The 17,303-nt window shown below is 34.2% G+C and overlaps 1 protein-coding gene across 1 annotated transcript; it reads right to left on the bottom strand.

Moving 5' to 3' along the window:
• Positions 1-1,100: 1,100 nt before the first annotated feature.
• LOC109205167 (phototropin-1) lies at positions 1,101-17,097 on the bottom strand. The gene is made up of 25 exons (XM_019367844.1): positions 16,552-17,097; positions 13,476-14,048; positions 12,941-13,115; positions 12,634-12,816; positions 9,749-9,840; positions 8,627-8,927; positions 8,246-8,489; positions 8,057-8,127; positions 7,359-7,465; positions 6,783-6,832; positions 6,581-6,685; positions 6,328-6,387; positions 6,148-6,237; positions 5,779-5,855; positions 5,157-5,241; positions 4,847-4,927; positions 4,423-4,526; positions 4,063-4,112; positions 3,510-3,616; positions 3,269-3,391; positions 2,983-3,034; positions 2,735-2,847; positions 2,469-2,609; positions 1,502-1,606; positions 1,101-1,413 (listed from the first exon to the last, which is right to left on the bottom strand). Exons 2-24 carry the CDS (start codon positions 14,041-14,043, stop codon positions 1,505-1,507), a joined length of 3,081 nt encoding a protein of 1,026 aa, XP_019223389.1. The 5' UTR covers positions 14,044-14,048; positions 16,552-17,097; the 3' UTR covers positions 1,101-1,413; positions 1,502-1,504.
• Between the last annotated feature and the right edge of the window lie 206 nt (positions 17,098-17,303).

The raw sequence follows: 17,303 nt of genomic DNA, 5'->3' as shown, positions 1-17,303 counted from the left end.
TCACGCGAACGCGATGGAGGAGTCCTGGACACTACGCGAACGCGGGGTTACTAGCGCGAACGCGAAGGAGAAAGAAGGCTGAGCCTCCCAGGGTCAATTGACCCTACACGAACGCGAAGCCAATGCTGCGAACGCGATGAAAGGAAAATGGGAAGCTTCGCGAACGCGGAAGATGCGTCGCGAACGCGAAGAAGAAATGGACCTGCAACTGCTGAAGCCAAAATCTGCAATTTTTCCTAAGTTTGAAACCACTCCAAAACACCTCCGAAACACTCCCGAGCCCTCGGGGCTCCTAACCAAACACTTGCATTAACTCAACAACATCCTACGAACTTAACCGTGGGATCAAGTCGCCAAAATAACACCATAAACATCGAATTAAGCCTCAAAATCCATAATTTCTTCCAAATTTCATAAAACATCAAATTTTCCATTTTAAGTCCGAAACACGTCAAACGACGTCCGTTTTCAACCAAACTTTACAGAAAGTGCTTAAACCATACATAAGACCTGTACCGGGCGCCGGAACCAAAATACGGGCCCGATACCATCACTTTCTATTCAGATTTTATTTCCAATTTTCTTAAATATTTTCAGAAAACAATTTTACTCAAAAATTTATTTCTCGGGCTTGAGACCTCGGAATTCGATTCCGCGCATACGCCCAAGTCCCATATTTTCCTACGGACCCTCCGGGACCGTCAAATCACGGGTCCGGGTCCGTTTACCCAAAATGTTGACCGAAGTCAAATTTATTCATTTAAATACCAAAATTTAGCATTTTTCACACAATTTCACATTTAAGCTTTCCGGCTACGCGCCCGGACTGCGCACGCAAAACGAGGCGACTATAAATGAGGTTTTCAAGGCCTCGGAAGCACGGAATGTGTAAGAAAACAGGTGATGACCCTTTGGGTCGTCACATTAACAAAGACATTAACACAACTGAAGAATACATACATCATAGATTGAGCCAGTCAGCTTGCACTTGATGGTGGGTCGCGGGGGAGGGGGGAGGGTGGAATCCACCAACAAAAAAAAGCATCTTTCAATATCTGACATTTATGGTGTCAGCCTATTATATTGTATAATCTGAAATGTAATAGAAATATAATGGGATTATATTGGATAGAATAAACAATGAGTTAAATTAAGAAAACTAGACTTGACAAATTAATTAATCTTAACATCTACTGAAGAATTCATGAAAAGGGATTGCAAGACACCAAATTATGCATACAAAAACAAAAGAACAAATCAAGAACCATAAAAATAAAAAATTAAAACAAAATGAAGAACCATCATTTTCTTTAGAAAAAAGATTAACTAGTCACTGTTGCAGGGAGGATCTGAGGACCACTTTTCTCCACTCAGTTGAATCTTGATATGGTTGGAATATAAATATTTTCATTTCTGCAGCAGATTTAATAATATGTTATATTCTCCAACTATATTAATGTAGAAAAAATGAATAATGAGAAAAAGAAATACTAAATACTACCTTTTAGAAAACATTTGTTTGTAAATCCTCCATCTCAGGGTTGATGTCTTTTGCTTCTTTCTCAGCTTCAGTTCCCAAATGAGGAGCATCTAGTTTTGGAGGGTTCTGAAGAGTTCTTTCACGTGTTATTCTCATGTCTTTGGATGAAATATACACAAAATATAAAAAAGGGCAGCCCGGTGCACTAAGCTCCCGCTATGCGCGGGGTCCCCGGACCACAAGGGTCTATCGTACGCAGCCTTACCATGCATTTCTGCAAGAGGCTGTTTCCATGGCTTGAACCCGTGACCTCCTGGTCACATGGCAGCAACTTTACCAGTTACGCCAAGGCTCCCCTTCGAAATATATACAATATGAAAGAGTAAATATAAAAACATCCTATGACATATACATAGGGGCGGACCTAGACCATTAGCTACAAGTTCGGACGAATCCAGTGGCTTTTACTTATACCTTATATTTATATCAAGAAATATATTAAATACGTATGAATATTTAATTGAGAAGTAACTAAGACTATGAATTCGATGGCAAGTTCGGAAACCACAAACTTCAAATTCTGGATCCGTTTCTGTATACACACACATAAACATAGTTCTCCGTCTAAGTTGAATCCAAGATCTAGAGTCAGTATATTAAGAATGAGTGAAATCTTAATAGATGTCTATATTTTAAATTGTTTTTTTTTATATATACACAATTCGAGCCCGAAGGCAATGGATTCAGTTGAACTCACTAAATCTGTCCGACATCCGCTGTGTCCCTAACTGTCACTGCTGTCTATGATCAGTTGATTTAGATTCTTCACAGGTTTTTTTCAGTAAATAGTAAGTATATCATCTGACTTATAGTACCATTTTAAGAATGTTTGACACACAACAAATAACTTGAAATGGTAGCAGGATTCAAACATATGATGAGACAAGAAAGATTCACGAGCTAAAAGGAAAAGAGTTCATAACAATACCTTGCATCGAACTAATGCCCAATTCACGCCTCGAAAGAATGGATGCTGCTTGATTTCGTTTGCTCCTTCGCGGGATCCTAACCTGTTTTTGGGATCTCTATGCAACAATCTATACATGAACTGCTTTCCTTGGAGACTAACCTGGAAAAGGAGAAAAGAAATAGACAGCTTTAGCAATTGGCAGAAAGAAAAAAAGGCGCTCCCACTAAAGGAAATGTCTCTACTTATCGTTGAGGCATTTGATTCGTTAGATTGAAAGATCATACCTGTATGCTTCCTGGGAATTTTAAATCCTTGTGTAATATATTTGAGAATGTCTTTTGCCTTGTCTTTCCCCTGAATGGTGTGTAACCATACAGCATTTCGTATAAAAGAATGCCTGCCAAGCGACAATTTTGCTCGTCAAAAATAGCAGAAACTTCTGAAGGGAGTATGGAGTGAAAAGGTCTAAATGAAGACAGAAGGATCAGGAAATATAAGCACTCAAACGTTCAAATGGATTCTAAGGAATTACCAAGAGCCCACCAATCCACTGCGCTAGTGTGGCCTGCTCCAGTTATAATTTCCTGTGAGATAAACAAGCGAAAAGAGATGATTTGAAGAACAGGATATAAATGAATAAAAGCTTGACTTATAACACAAACCTAAAGTGTAGAAGAAAAAAGACTAAATTTTTGGAGCAAAATCTTGCAGTTAGTCATATAAGAATTTGTGATATTCAGAATAGAAGCATCGATCGTAGAAAACCAGCAGTAATAACTTCCAAAATAAAACACCAAATGGAAAAGAAAAAGTCTAACCGGAGCTATGTACTCTTCAGTTCCAACAAAAGAATTTGATGCACGCATAGGTTCAGCCATGAAGATTGGATTCTGTTGACTTTTCTGATGCCTTTTCTTTTCGTTGATTTCTGGAAGTAAAAGCTGTCCAAATCACCAAAAACAGTGTATTGACATTCATTAGTCACTAATTTTGTTTGCGAAGTCACTTCATGAAAATAAACGAGATTTGGTGAACTTGACAAAAGTTAGGAGTAAGCACCTGTGGCTTGCAAGATGTCAAACAGGAAAGATCAAAATCCGTCAAAGATATATGCCCACCGCTCTGTAGCAAGACGTTTTCAGGCTTCAGATCTCTGTAAATTATACCTGTTGGCAGAAGATAACTCAGGATATATGGAGATGGATTTTTCAACTCTTCAGACTTCAGATATGTTGCAGACTTAAGTGATAAATAGTACATATACTATGATTTTGCTCTGATCGGTATGCCATCTGCAGCATTGCCACATAACTGAATGATCACTCACCATATATATTCGTATCGAGCACTAACCATTCCGTACAACTAAAGTAAAAGTGAATGGTGCACATAGCTTTAAAGGAAGAACGTAAAGTAAAAAATAGATACATCAAACGTCGATTCATGAATATGAATTCTCCTCAATCGCAAATCGCTAATAAGGTATAGGTAATTGTTTGATCATGCTAGTCTAAAAACCAGTAGGATTGGACTAATAGAAAAGAATGAATAAAGACTTATTTATGATTCAGAATCTGATTGTACATATGATACATGTGGATATAAGGGATACCTTGACAGTGAAGGTACTCCAGGGCCACCACTACTTCAGCGGCATAGAACCTGCAGAAAACAAAAAAGTTTAATATCACCGGATAACAAGGCAGCAAAGCTGGCGTAACATTGTCTATCTACCGAAATTGGCACCTATAGATATTAATGAAGAAGACAAAAAGGAAAAAAAAATAGGGATCACAGGAACTAACACTAAGTGACTCAAATTGAGACGAAATGAAAAATATCTTAATAAATGTTTAAAAGACCATGAGAATATGATAGTATCAAAGTCTGAACTAACTCTGTAGAATGCTTCTCGGATAGGTATAACTGTAGACAGTTTAGTTCTTCAAATTTGTTTTTACATTTGGTTTACCTTGCGGCGTCTTCCTTCAACACCTTTGTTGGTTGTCTGTCTAGAAGCAGGAACAGCTCTCCACCAGGGTAGTAATCAGTTATCAGACAAATATGGGTTTTGGTCTGAAACAAAGACATATTCAATAAATCAGAATTGAGAAAAGAAAGAGCAATAAAAGAGATGATTATGAAATAAGTGATAAGGGTGGTTAAACTTTTTCACAGTTCGAAATCAAAATAAAGAATGAATATGTTGGCATAAGTATATTCAGGTGGACATTATCGATTCATTGAATTCATAGTATCAAATGTCCATGCTATAGTACAGTTAGTTTGAAGGATTCAAGTGTATATGTGATTCGTATTTCGCACTCATAACGTTTTTCTCAAGTTACTACTACTAAATAATAATGCTCCTTCTCTTCAAGTTCTATGTATCTAACCTGAAAAGATGCATAGAGTGCGGGAAGAAAAGGGTGGTCCAACATATCTAGGATTTCTCGTTCTGCACAAGCTCTATGCACCTGTAGAAAAGATAAAATGATCCTTATCAAGATAGAAGAATGAGAATGTAAGCTAAGAAGCCAAAAAGCGAAATGATCCCTTTACAAAGATGCCGGGGGTCATAACACAAGAAAAGTTTTATGCAAACACATAACTTTGCAAATGCCAAGACAAGGTGGGAATATAAGTAAAAATCTCCAATCACTAAAGATAAAGCGACAAGTTGGATGTTGCAATGTAGATCCCTACCTTGTTTCGATTAAGCATTATGCTCTTATCCATTGATTTCATAGCAAAACATTGGCCAGTTCCGCACAGTTCCACTAAATGCACACTGCATATTAACAAGTTATGCCACAGTTAACCAAGAGAACATAAATAGTCCCTTCAAATATAAATTTAAGGCAGACATTGACTTGTTTCCATAGACGAAGCTTTAGGAGCCAGGAAAATCAGCAATACTCTTCATTCAAAATCTAAGAACTTTTTAGTATTATGGAAACTTTTCTCGCATATCAAATCAGAGCGCCACCACAATTATCTTCTTGTGGAATCTTGTTTAATCTCTTTATATTCAGAAATTAATCAGGGATCAAAGCTGGAACTAGCATCATTTTCAAAAATAAACTCCCTATACAGTTTAGGACACAATTATTAGTTGATACAAAAGTACACCGAAAGGTGTTACTGATGGAAAGTTGTGGCTTGCAAATTATACAAATTAGTTTTAACTTGTATGTTGAAAAACCACTGAATCAAATCTCAGGCTTAGTATTTTGTTTTACAGTTTTACTTATTCAGAGAAACGGATAACAATATGTGGCATATTATAATACTTGATCCACTTGAAAGTGGAACTAGTAAAACCAACCTGCCAGTATCACCAGATCCCAGTGGTTTGATTGGCTTGAAATGCTTCAAGCCTATCGGTTCTCCACTGTCCAAAACCTGCATTTCATAAGCCTCTCAGTAATGAAAGAGGCGGTAAAACCTCAAGTTGAAATAATCAGTGGAAACAAAAATTATTCTACAGAGTTTCCACAATACCGACAAAATGATTGGGAAAATTTTGATCTTCATATGATTTAAAAAACTCAGAAAGCTAGACATAATATTGCATAATGGAGGAATGCTGTAACACTAAGATATTATCACTGTTCTGAGCAAGCATTTTCTATCTGCACATATATACCTGTCTATAGAAAGCCAATTGATGAGCGTAAACTAACTTTCTTTTTACCTTTTGTATTGCTTGCCAAGATGGGCTGTCCTTCCTATGAGGCTTTGCGTGAACAACTTTTGAATGATTTCTCCATAAATCCTCTGGTTTCTGCAGGTCAGCTTAGCAGTTTGTGAGCCTTGTATAATTCAACACCTACAAATAGTCTTAAACAGTTTTTGTTCAAAATTTTGGATTTACCGAATTGGCATCTGGAAGTTCTCGAACTGCATCATCAACATTTTCAGCGGTTTCTTTCACCTGAAAACGAGCCAAATGAAAACCATTATTGACCTCATCAGTCAAAGTGAATACTATATTGACACATTATAAAAAAGTGATCATTCATGAGTAAATTTGTATATGCCATATCTCAACGAGACATAAGTGAAAAGCATAGCAAAAACTTATGTGAAATAAAGGCAAATGAAAAAGATTAGAGTAGAAATGAGACCAGCTTTGCACTCTCTGTTGCCTTGTCTTCGGGAATACTGTTCTGAAGTGGTTCTACATGCTGACTCCCGTCTAGTTGCACTCCGATGAAGTATTGTACCTCTCCCTATTTATAGACACAAAGGCCATTGAATATGGATTTTTAAAAGTTTTTGTACAATACCTTCTCAGAGTAACATCAAGAACTATATGAATATACATACCTTCTGATCACGCATAGGCTGCAGGTGGAACAAATTCCAGAACTTCTTGCCTAAATTTTATACATGGAATATCAGTTGTTTCAACAATAAAATTAAAATTTGCATTTCTGACCAAAAAATCCAATATTCTCATGATGTCACTCATTGGCTGTAACAAATATTTACACAATTAGATCACGTAAAAAGTAATTATAGGTAACTCTATTTTGATATAGCATTCATTAACCTATAGACCAAATGGAAGTGACTTGCTATCAGGGGCGGAGCTAGAGTGCCACTAGCAGGTTCGGCCGAACCCAGTAGCTTTTCAATCCCTGTATTTGTCTTAAAAAATCCATTGAATATGTATAAATTATTAATTTAGAACCCAGTAACTTAAAACGATTAGAATCCCGAACCCATAAGCTTGAAATTCTGGCTCGCCTCTGCTTGCTATAACATGTTAAATCACACAGATGTTATAAGAAAAGTTTATGTTATTGGTATATATGTGTAATTCAAATCCAAAAACAATCTTAAAGTTTGATTTCTCTTTCTAAAATGCGAGGAAGAATGGAAAGTTTATTGAGAGCATACCAGTCTTAGTGTAGTTAATGAGCTGAACAGTGACATCAGTTTGATTATCAATTGCGTGTCTGATTTTCTTCACAGTAGCAGGATCAGTTTCTGGTCCTTGAAGAAACCTATAGTATAACAATTTCAAAACCAAACATCAGTAAATTTTGTATAAATAAGTGAGACACATACGAAACTTTGATCAACTCAAAAATTATATTCTGGGTCTTTTTCTGTTTTCGCTTTTTCTTTGGTACAAGTGTGCACCAGCATTTGTAATGAATAACTATTTCAAGATTCATCACTGTGTCACCAACCAGAAGCAGTATTATGATTATCAACAAACTTCTTTCTAGAGATTGCGTGTTGTCTCATACCCCATCATTTAAAGGAAGAAAGATTTCGCAGTTGTACTCATTACAAAATTCAAACTAAACTTTTACTGGAGTATAAATAGCTAAAAATATTTTGACTATAACGACATTAATATTTTTGGCTAGTCTTTAATTATATATTCATCTTAAGAATTATAAAATTAATAATCTAGATTTAATCGAGAATAAAATAAATGTTGCTTGTGTGCTTCAAATATGTCCTTTTTTAAATAACAAAAATTGAGGATAATTTTACTTTTTACATTACTTTACGGGTTTAATAACTTTTATTTATGGGCCTTTAAAATTATCAATGACAAGACAAAATTAAAAGAAATTATATACCTGCAGTTTCTTCCCAAGATTTCCTCACGACTGTACTCTGTCAGCTCCAAGAAACTATCCGATGCAAATATCTGATTTATACACACACAATTAATTCACCGTTATACACAAACTTATAATCAATTTAGAGCTAGACAATTCACCAAATGCTTTTGATTTTGAATAAAAAGGAGAGAAATTAAGTCTTACGATGGGATTATCAGGCAGCCTTGGATCAGTAATGACAAAGTTCTTCTCTATACGTTCAAGAGTCGTTGCTAAATCAATACCTTTCCTCATTTCCTTCTTCCTCACTTTATCATCAACACTATCAGGGCGTCCATCGTTATCGCTCTCATCATCGTCGTCGTTGTAGTCATCGTTATCCATGGTCATTCTTGCCTCAAAATCATCATCAGCAGTTGTAGTACTAGAACGACTTTTCTTTTTAATCCTGTACTTAATTACACCATACAAGTAATGTTAACAACGTGCTTACGTGCATGCATGCATGTTTACAAAGTACAATATCACACTTTAATTTAAAGAGTTTAAGTTCTACCTATTGACTCTGAAAACAAATTTAATTACCCGATGAAAGAGAGGCGACTAGGTTTTTTAGGTTTCTTGTCGGGGATTTCATTAATTTTCTCCATCTGCATGGTTGTTGTTCTGGTACCAGCATGAGAATGTCTTCTTGCTGGAGCTTTGTTCTGTAAGTTTAGTTTATTACTGATGCCCATAATATCCTGTCTGTCTTGTTCGGTTCCACCTCCTTCTGATTTTCTCAATAAAGGGCGATTTGTCGATTCACTTAAGGCTCTTGTCCTTGGTTTTTTCATTACTTCTAATAACTCAGTCACTGAATTACTAGCCATCTCCTTCTGACGAGCTGCATGCCAACAAAAACGTTAGCCCCATAGTAATATAATATACATAAATTAAAATTTAATCATTTTACTAAACAAAGATTTTTACACCTATGATTCCAGGTTCGTTTACTGATTTCCATGGTGGCAAGAGAAATATTCTAAAACACTTTACATAACTAGTAAACAAACTTTACTACTCATTGGACCATGCCTCGATCCCTCAACCTAGAAGATATGCTCGTAATTAACCTCTCTAAACTAACAATTAAAGTAAATTAACATCCTCGTCTTTGTGAAGGTAATAAATTTCTTATAAGTAGCCAAATTAATAGCATGTTTGGCCAAGCTTCTTCAAGGCCAAAAATACTTTTTGTCAAAAAAAATATTTTTTATTCAAAGTTGAGGTGTTTGGCCAAGTTTGTAGAAGAAAAAAAAGTGCTTTTAAATAGAAGCAGATGCAGTTTTTGAGAAGCAAAAAGAAGTTTATTCTACCTAAAAGCATTTTTTAAAAAGCTCTTTTGAGAAAAATACCCTTATAAATACTTTTTATTAAAAACTTGATCAAACACTAATTGCTATTGGAAAGTATTTTTCATATTAATTAGCTCTCATCAAAAGTATTTTTTGATAAACACTTCTCAAAATAAGCTAGAAATTTGGCCAAACAAGCTATAGGTATCCGCGTTGTTACTCACAATGCCAGTTGCCTACTTCTACATATTTGTCTTTTAAAATTTATGAATGAAATGCCTCTTAATTAAGTCAATTATAAGTTAAAAAATGCATTAGTACAAAGTAATTGTACAAAAGAGGAAAAAGGGGTGAAAAAAAGCTATAATACCGTCGTAGCGTATTAATGATTCGGGAAGCCCATTTGGTCTGACCATCTTATCCTTGGCGCCCTCAGTATGCTTGCTTACTTCTACTTGCATTCTGCCAAATTTTCATATTGTCATAATCCAAATTTTAGGAACAAAATAATTTATTGGATATATTTATTGACACGCACCTGAATTTCACAATTTTTGAGGAATAACATAAATCTCAAGGAATTTTTAGTTTGTAATCTAAGTAGGGAAAAGTATTACTACTAAACAAATTATTTTGATGTCATAACAAATCTTGGTAGGTAGCTTCGAAACTCTTAAAAGAAAATATGAACAATTGTGCATTACGTTAACTCCTAGGGGTAGATTAATACCATGTAATGAGGATGTTTCTGATTTCTTTTTCCTTTTTCATTTCATTTTGTTTGAGTCTTTGAGACTTCATCAATTCATGAATGATTGCATAATTTTACCTTTTTAATGACTTTATTTTAGGATAAATCTTTAAATACTTTTTCTGTAATTTTAAGCCAAGAGTCTATCAGAAATAATCTCTCTACCTGCACAAGGCAGGAGGAAGGTTGTGTATTTTCTTTCCTCCGCAAACCCCATTTGTGAAATTACATTAAATATGTTGTTGTTGTAGTTTTTCTAAAGTACCAACTTCATGAGTTAGTTATCGCTCAATCTCATATATTTTGCATGTGGAAAATTAAACTCTAAAAACCACAATAAAATTGGGGTATTATTACTTTTAGCCCGCGCCAGAAACTATTTACATTTGGTAGTCGAAAAAGTGTAAAATTTGTAGTATAAGTTTTGTATATAACATACAGAATGTATATATATATATAAAAAAAATATATAAATTATATATTTTTCGGCTATTATTTTTACGGCGATTATACTATATCATTTTCCAATAAAATTGGACCATACCATTAAGCCCACCTACCACCATTAAGCCCACCACAAGTTCTGTGAGTGCATGAGAATGACTCCAAAAATTGACAAGTAAAAAGGATGCAATGGCAATATAGTCTAGTGGGGCTTTATGCATATTTTGGTTCCCTATTATCATATCAAGAAACAAATCACAAATGTAGCCCAATCCAGAACAAAGCTTTATATTTAAGGCCCACTACTATCTCCCATCTTAATCATGTATTGAATCTTTCCAATTCCCATAGATAAGGTGAGGACAGGTGTCCAGCTGGTTACCAAAGAAAATCAAGAATTATTGAAGAGATAAGGGAACAAAAATACATTTCCCCAACATCCCCATTCAACCTATATACTACACTTTCTCACATTTAAATTTTGGACAATTATTCAAGTATATCGTTCTCCAAATTACTGGCTCGACTAATTTATATTAGGGTAGCGTAGGGTTCATTAAAGGAAAACATTCTATATTTAGAATTTCATCCTAGAACTTGAACTGAGTCTTTTAGTCAAGGGTGGAGAGGTTCCATCCGTCCTATCATATCTATTGGTAGTGTGTGGTATTTTCATCTTAACATTATGTAAATTTACCAATTGTAAGTCAATGGCGGATCTACCTTTGGAGGCATGAGTGCTGAAACACCCATTGACTTTGTCCAAATTATGTAATATATGTTGGGTTTTGGATGTGTTTAATTAATATATTAAATACTTAAAAGAGGGTGAATGGGAAATGGAGGGAAATAAAATTTTTGAGTGAAATTTTAAGTTCCCCCCCTTGGCAAATGGGCATTGTCCCATATTGGAAGAGGAAGAGGTTTTTTATGGGTATATAAGCAATTGCTCTTCTTCTAGCTCTTAAAGAGTTGAGAAGAAGGCAAGCCTCGCGTCGTCGTCGTCGCTCGCTCGGCTCGGCTTCGGCTTCGGTCAAATGATTGATTGATTAACTTTTTGGACCAAATTTATTTGTTAATAGTAAAATATTAACAGAAATGTTAACTATTAATATTAAATCCAATCCCTCTTTATTAAATATTAATAATATTAAATATTAATATTAACAGAAAAGTAACTATCCTCTTCAATTTTCCCTCTTTATTTTCCCTCTTTATTATTGAGTAAATGGCCATTTATGTAATGGCATTTATGCTGTGGGCGTTTTGCATAAACAGCCATTCTGAAGAGTTGCACCTCTTCAGATTTCAGCCTAACTTTGGCTATAAATACAACACTATTCTGCTCAGAATTTCACTACGATTTTCTGAGTTTCTTCTCCTTCTTCTGCATACTTTTAGCATCAAACAAAGCAAAAAGTAAGTGTGATTTGCTACCGAACTTTGTGTTCGCTGAAACACTGGGGTTTGAAGTACCACTACACCAGTGTGTAATTCGTTCTATCCTGGGAGGAAATAATCCATAACCTTGGGTACTAGGAGGGGATTAAATTCCTTAAGGAAACACTGTGAATTCAGTGGGCTCGAATTGGTTTTATGTCATTTCTGTTTATGTTCATTTCTGTTTATACTCATTTATATTTCCAGAATTATTTTACAAATACAGTCTACTAACAATATATCCATAGATAATACCTAAAAGATTCAGTAATTGACCATGAGCACCCACTATGATCATGTTTGACTATTAGAATTTAAACTAAAATAAGTGAAGCACCCGTGACTTATAATTCTGGATCCGCCACTAATGTAAGTATGTACAAGCAACTAGCTCCTGACGATGAAATATATATGTAATTTGATCATTTTCAAAATCAATTATAGGAAATTTGTACGTAAAAATGGGTTGATAACCTAGAAAATAGAGTAAAAAAATGGTTTCATAACCTAGAACCCAGCAAATATTGGAGTAAATATTTTTTACGTCATCAGTAATCACACCATGTATCCGCAATAATCATTAATTAAGATAAAGAACAAAAATTGATTTAGACTTTTACCCAATGAATTTGAGAACTTTGCCATCATCATCTTTGATAGGTGCAATTGTGAGGAGATTCCAAAAGGGGGTCCCATCCTTTTTGTAATTGAGTAATCTTCCACAATAAGTCGAACCCGATTGCAATGCTTCTCGGATCTTGGCCACATCCTCAGGATCCGTATCCGAACCCTGCATGAACCGACTAGACCCGACCCAACAATGAAACCAATAAAATTCTCGTTATTATTTTCCTGAAACGCCCACTATATAACAGTTTAAAATAAGAAATACAGTATAAACAAAAGTATATCGTATATGATTATTACCAATTCCTGCCTATAACCTCCTTTGATGTATAACCAGTCATCTTGAAAAATCCAGCACTTGCATACAAAATCGGGTAATCGGGTTTTGTTGCATCCGACACCACAAATGTTTGTTGAAATGTTGATAAGGCATCTCTCAAATCCTCTGAAACCCTTGGAAAACCCCTCTCTTTACCTGAATTTCAGTTCAGAAACTGTTCATATTTTACAAAAGAACTAAATTTTACGTAAGGATATATGGTTGATAAATTTATACTTAGATTGACAACATAAAAAATAAAGTAAATAAAATGAGCTTATATAGTGTAATTCAATTCTATCTTTAAGCAATATGTGTACTTTAATTTTTATGTTATTAATTTTACTTATAATGATAATGGACCGTTTACCTGTAATTATCTTTTAGATATCGGTTTGAGTGAAAATATTTGTATGTACAAAAGTTAAATTCATGCAAATGAGCTGCAACAGCTGTAAATTATGGTACTAGTATGATAGAAGTGTAAATAAGTTAAATTCGTGCATAAATGCTTACCAGCTCCATCGTCAGAAAACTCGCCGGAACTCCGAACAGAGTTACCGGAATTCCTTCTCGAATTCTCAGCTTTACCATTAGGATCATCTCCAGAATTTCGAACTTTAACTCCCTTTAACTTCCCAGTCTCATCATCAGTTTTCAGCACCAATCCCCACTCCGCCGCTCTCTTAGCAGCAGCACCATTTTCATCCGCCGCCGCCGGCGAAATTGCCGTCTGAGTAATAGGAGAAGCCAATTGCGACGTTGAAATTGGAGTAATAATTGGGTCTTTGATTGCCATCCATGACGTGGCAATAGTTTCCTCTTTACTATCATTATTATTGGATACTATAGGCTCTGGTTCTTCTTCTGTTTCAGGGATGCTGCTGCTTCTTTTAATGGGCTCGGGCTCGGGCTCGGGCTCGGCCCAATTATTTTTCCACGACGGCTGTGCTGATCGGAAAACTGGATTTTTTGGCCGGGAAATAGAGTAAGTTGATGGGTTGAATACTTCTAGCGAGCCTCTTGGATCTCTTGGGAGTGGTGGTATAAGAGGAGGAGATTGCTTGTTTTGCTGTTGTTCCATGTTCTCTGCGTATAATAATAACACTATTTCTCATGTCTGTATCAATGATATATATATGTATAATCACTATGATCTTTATATGTACATGATATTTATCTAAGTCTTATCTCATTTACACAAGCATATATTAGTACACTATTAGTACTTAGTATTTACTCCTCCATTTGATATTTTACACTGTCACAGTTTGATTGGACGCAAAGTTTACTAAAAAGGGTAAAAATTCCGGGCACGTACCAAAAATATTATCTAGTCTAAAACTATGTCATGATATTTCTATCGCTATAAGAATATATTATTAAGGGTTAAACAGAAAATTTAAAATAAAAAAGCTTTTAAATATATAACTGATCAATATTTTTGGAATAAACTAAAAAGAAAAATAAATCATATAAATTAGAACACAAAGAGTAATTAAGTATTCTATCCGCGTGTAAAATTCAAAACAATAATTAAATCAACTTGTACATTTGTGTTACGTACAAAAGTGTCACGATAGTTGTTAAAATAAGCATTGGACCTAACTCATACGACAAAAGCTAGCTAAAGGGAGGAGGATTGCTCGAGCCTTATAATTAAGAGATCAGAGATAATCTCATCCCGGTCCGACGTGAAATTCATTCCATTCATCAAATAGGTGATGATTTCAAAATATATCTTATCTCTCTGTTCTATTTTATATGCGTATTTGACTTGATACGAAGGATAATAAAAATGAAGACTTTTGACACAAACTAAATACAAGAAATAAATATCAAAAAATATCTTTTGTTATTGTGAACTTAAACATGTTATGTCATTGATATAAGAGAGTGTGAAAAAGGAATAAGGGCAAAACATAAATGTCAAAATTAAAGAATTTTCAACTATTGAAATTTGTCAATATTTTTCAAACAAACTAAAAGAGAAAAAAATAGAACATGCTAACTGTATACATAAATGGACAGATTACGAGTCATTGTAGCTAAGGTAGATATTAATTAATAACAGTTGAATGGCCCGTGGGGGCAGATGACTGAAAAGGGCAAGACTTAGAAGCTTGAAAATGAAAATTTCTAACTGTTGTACGTATGACAATAACAAGAGACAAAAAAGGATCACACTAGGATGAGATTTGAGGTGAATAGAGACATAGTTAAGGGTAGAATAGGAAATTTAATTCCTAACTTTTAAATAGTATGTGTCCACTAAAGTTCCCAACATGGAAAGAGCAATTAAGAACCTCATATTTAGAGGGGTAGTTTTGTCAATTAAGGGTAGATCAGGATATTCACCAAAAGAGTCCAAAAATAAGATTATAAAAACAGCTAAAAGTTACTAAAAAAATCAGAACTTAGTTCCAACTTCTATTACATGTCCAGTAGTTCGCTATTTAAAGCGTTCTAACCCTACCACGTTCTATCTTGACAACGACTTAGGACGAATATTAACCTCAATTGTTATTAAAAAATTGTTTATTGCTTGCCAAAAAATCTTACTTCTAATTATAAATCACGGGATTATTCAAAGAAGTTGTAGTTTTTGTGTAGAAGATAGAACATATTAGCTCTTATTAGCTTTCATCAAAGTTATTACAAATGCATGAGTCTAGCAAAGATAAAGAACAACGCTATTTGGACAATACTTATTTTCGCTATAAATTTATAATGTATTGTATAGTATTATATTATATTGTGCTGTATCATTTTTAAATATGCAATATTTGGATAGATTGTATTGTTTGTCGTCGTTGCATGATGTCATGCACCAACAATATGATAATAAACTTGCAATATTACAAAAGAAAAAGTAAGGTACTAGGTAGAATTATTATATAAAATTAAAGGTATTGTAAAAGATAAAATAGGATTTATTAATAATAAGAAAGGGCAAGATGAGAAAAAAATAAGGTAACGACGCGATCGCACCAAATCGATCAATACATAAAGTGGCATTTTTCGTCGTTATGTAACAACTATTTAACGATATAATATAATAAAATTTAAATGAATCAAAATAAATATTATATTTAAAATAACAATACGATACAGTACAATATGATGAAACAACCATCCAAACAAGTTGTTAGTCCAATCCAAATTAACCCTAAACCAAAGCAGGGCTAAACGAGGGCCACAGTGATACAGTACTGTTCATAATCAAGTATGTTTAAGCTTTGATGAGATGTGAAATATACACATTAACAATAGCCGACCAAATTCAATGTTTACTTTTTTTTAGTCGATATACATTTATACACAGTTATACATAACATATACGTACTATATATCCTATACGAAATATACTATACGAAAGCGGCTGTTTTTACTTTAACAGATTAGGTGGGCGGACATTTTGATTAATTCAAAAGAAATTAAAGCATGCATGCAGTTAGGAAAAGTGGTTCAAAAGATTTGATCCAATGTATTAGATGAACATATATAATAGAAAAAAACTGTGTATTTTAGCTATAACATCTAAATTGAAAGTACAGAATTTCACTAAAAATTGTCAAGAGAGTGTACATACCTGAATAAATTAAAGTGGGATACTGAGCTTTTGCCTTTGATTGCAGGAGAAATAACCAGAGAGTTAAGTAAGAGATATCAAACTGCAGCCTTTATATATACAGAAGCTGATCTTATAAATAAAGAAGTTTCTCAAAATAATGGAAGAGATAAATGATGGGTTCGACAAAAAGATCTATATCGAAATGGGAACAATTTTTGCAAGCAGAAAAGGCTAAGAAGAAGGTAATTAAAAAGAAAAGCAAGAATGGAGAATGATTGTCTTGAAATATTGGCTTCCCATGCCTATACACCTCAATTTCACATGCTTAGACACTCATCCCTATGTCTTCACTCCAATCATCAACCCAATACAAACACACTTTTTACATCAATTTTCTAGCTTCTAAATCTTGTTTCTGTTTATAACTTCTCTCTTTCTTTCTTTCTTTCTATCTGTCTCTCAGTACTGTATGTATATATCAGTCTCTCACTTGCACTGATTGTTACACTGATGAGTTGTGGGCTTTGATATTTTTGACAGACTGGGATTTGAAATGTATTTGGCGACAAAAGATTTTAAAAGGAAAAGAGAATGAATTCTCATGTGAATATCATTTAGATTTAAGTTATATATACTGACGACGTTAAAAAAAATTCGTAATTACCTTATAAATAATCTGATACAACAATACAATTGTGTAATATTTTTTACACTATCCGTTATTGAACTTAAGCTCATATCATTTAGGATGGGGGCATGTGCAGCTTTCT

Source organism: Nicotiana attenuata, unplaced genomic scaffold (assembly GCF_001879085.1).
Source record: "Nicotiana attenuata strain UT unplaced genomic scaffold, NIATTr2, whole genome shotgun sequence".
Lineage (NCBI taxonomy): Eukaryota > Viridiplantae > Streptophyta > Magnoliopsida > Solanales > Solanaceae > Nicotiana > Nicotiana attenuata.
Note: the sequence above shows the minus strand (reverse complement) of the source record. Positions and strands in the feature narration are given on the sequence as shown.

Bases quoted from the DNA above. Each gene is read 5' to 3' on its own strand.
- LOC109205167 (XM_019367844.1), bottom strand. From the start codon at position 14,043: ATGGAACAACAGCAAAACAAGCAATCTCCTCCTCTTATACCACCACTC. The intron at 6,388-6,580 runs GTCTCATTTCTA...GCTCGTTTTCAG, and splicing joins CAACAGAGAGTGCAAAGCTG to GTGAAAGAAACCGCTGAAAA. The intron at 6,238-6,327 runs GTAAATCCAAAA...GCTGACCTGCAG, and splicing joins AACTTCCAGATGCCAATTCG to AAACCAGAGGATTTATGGAG.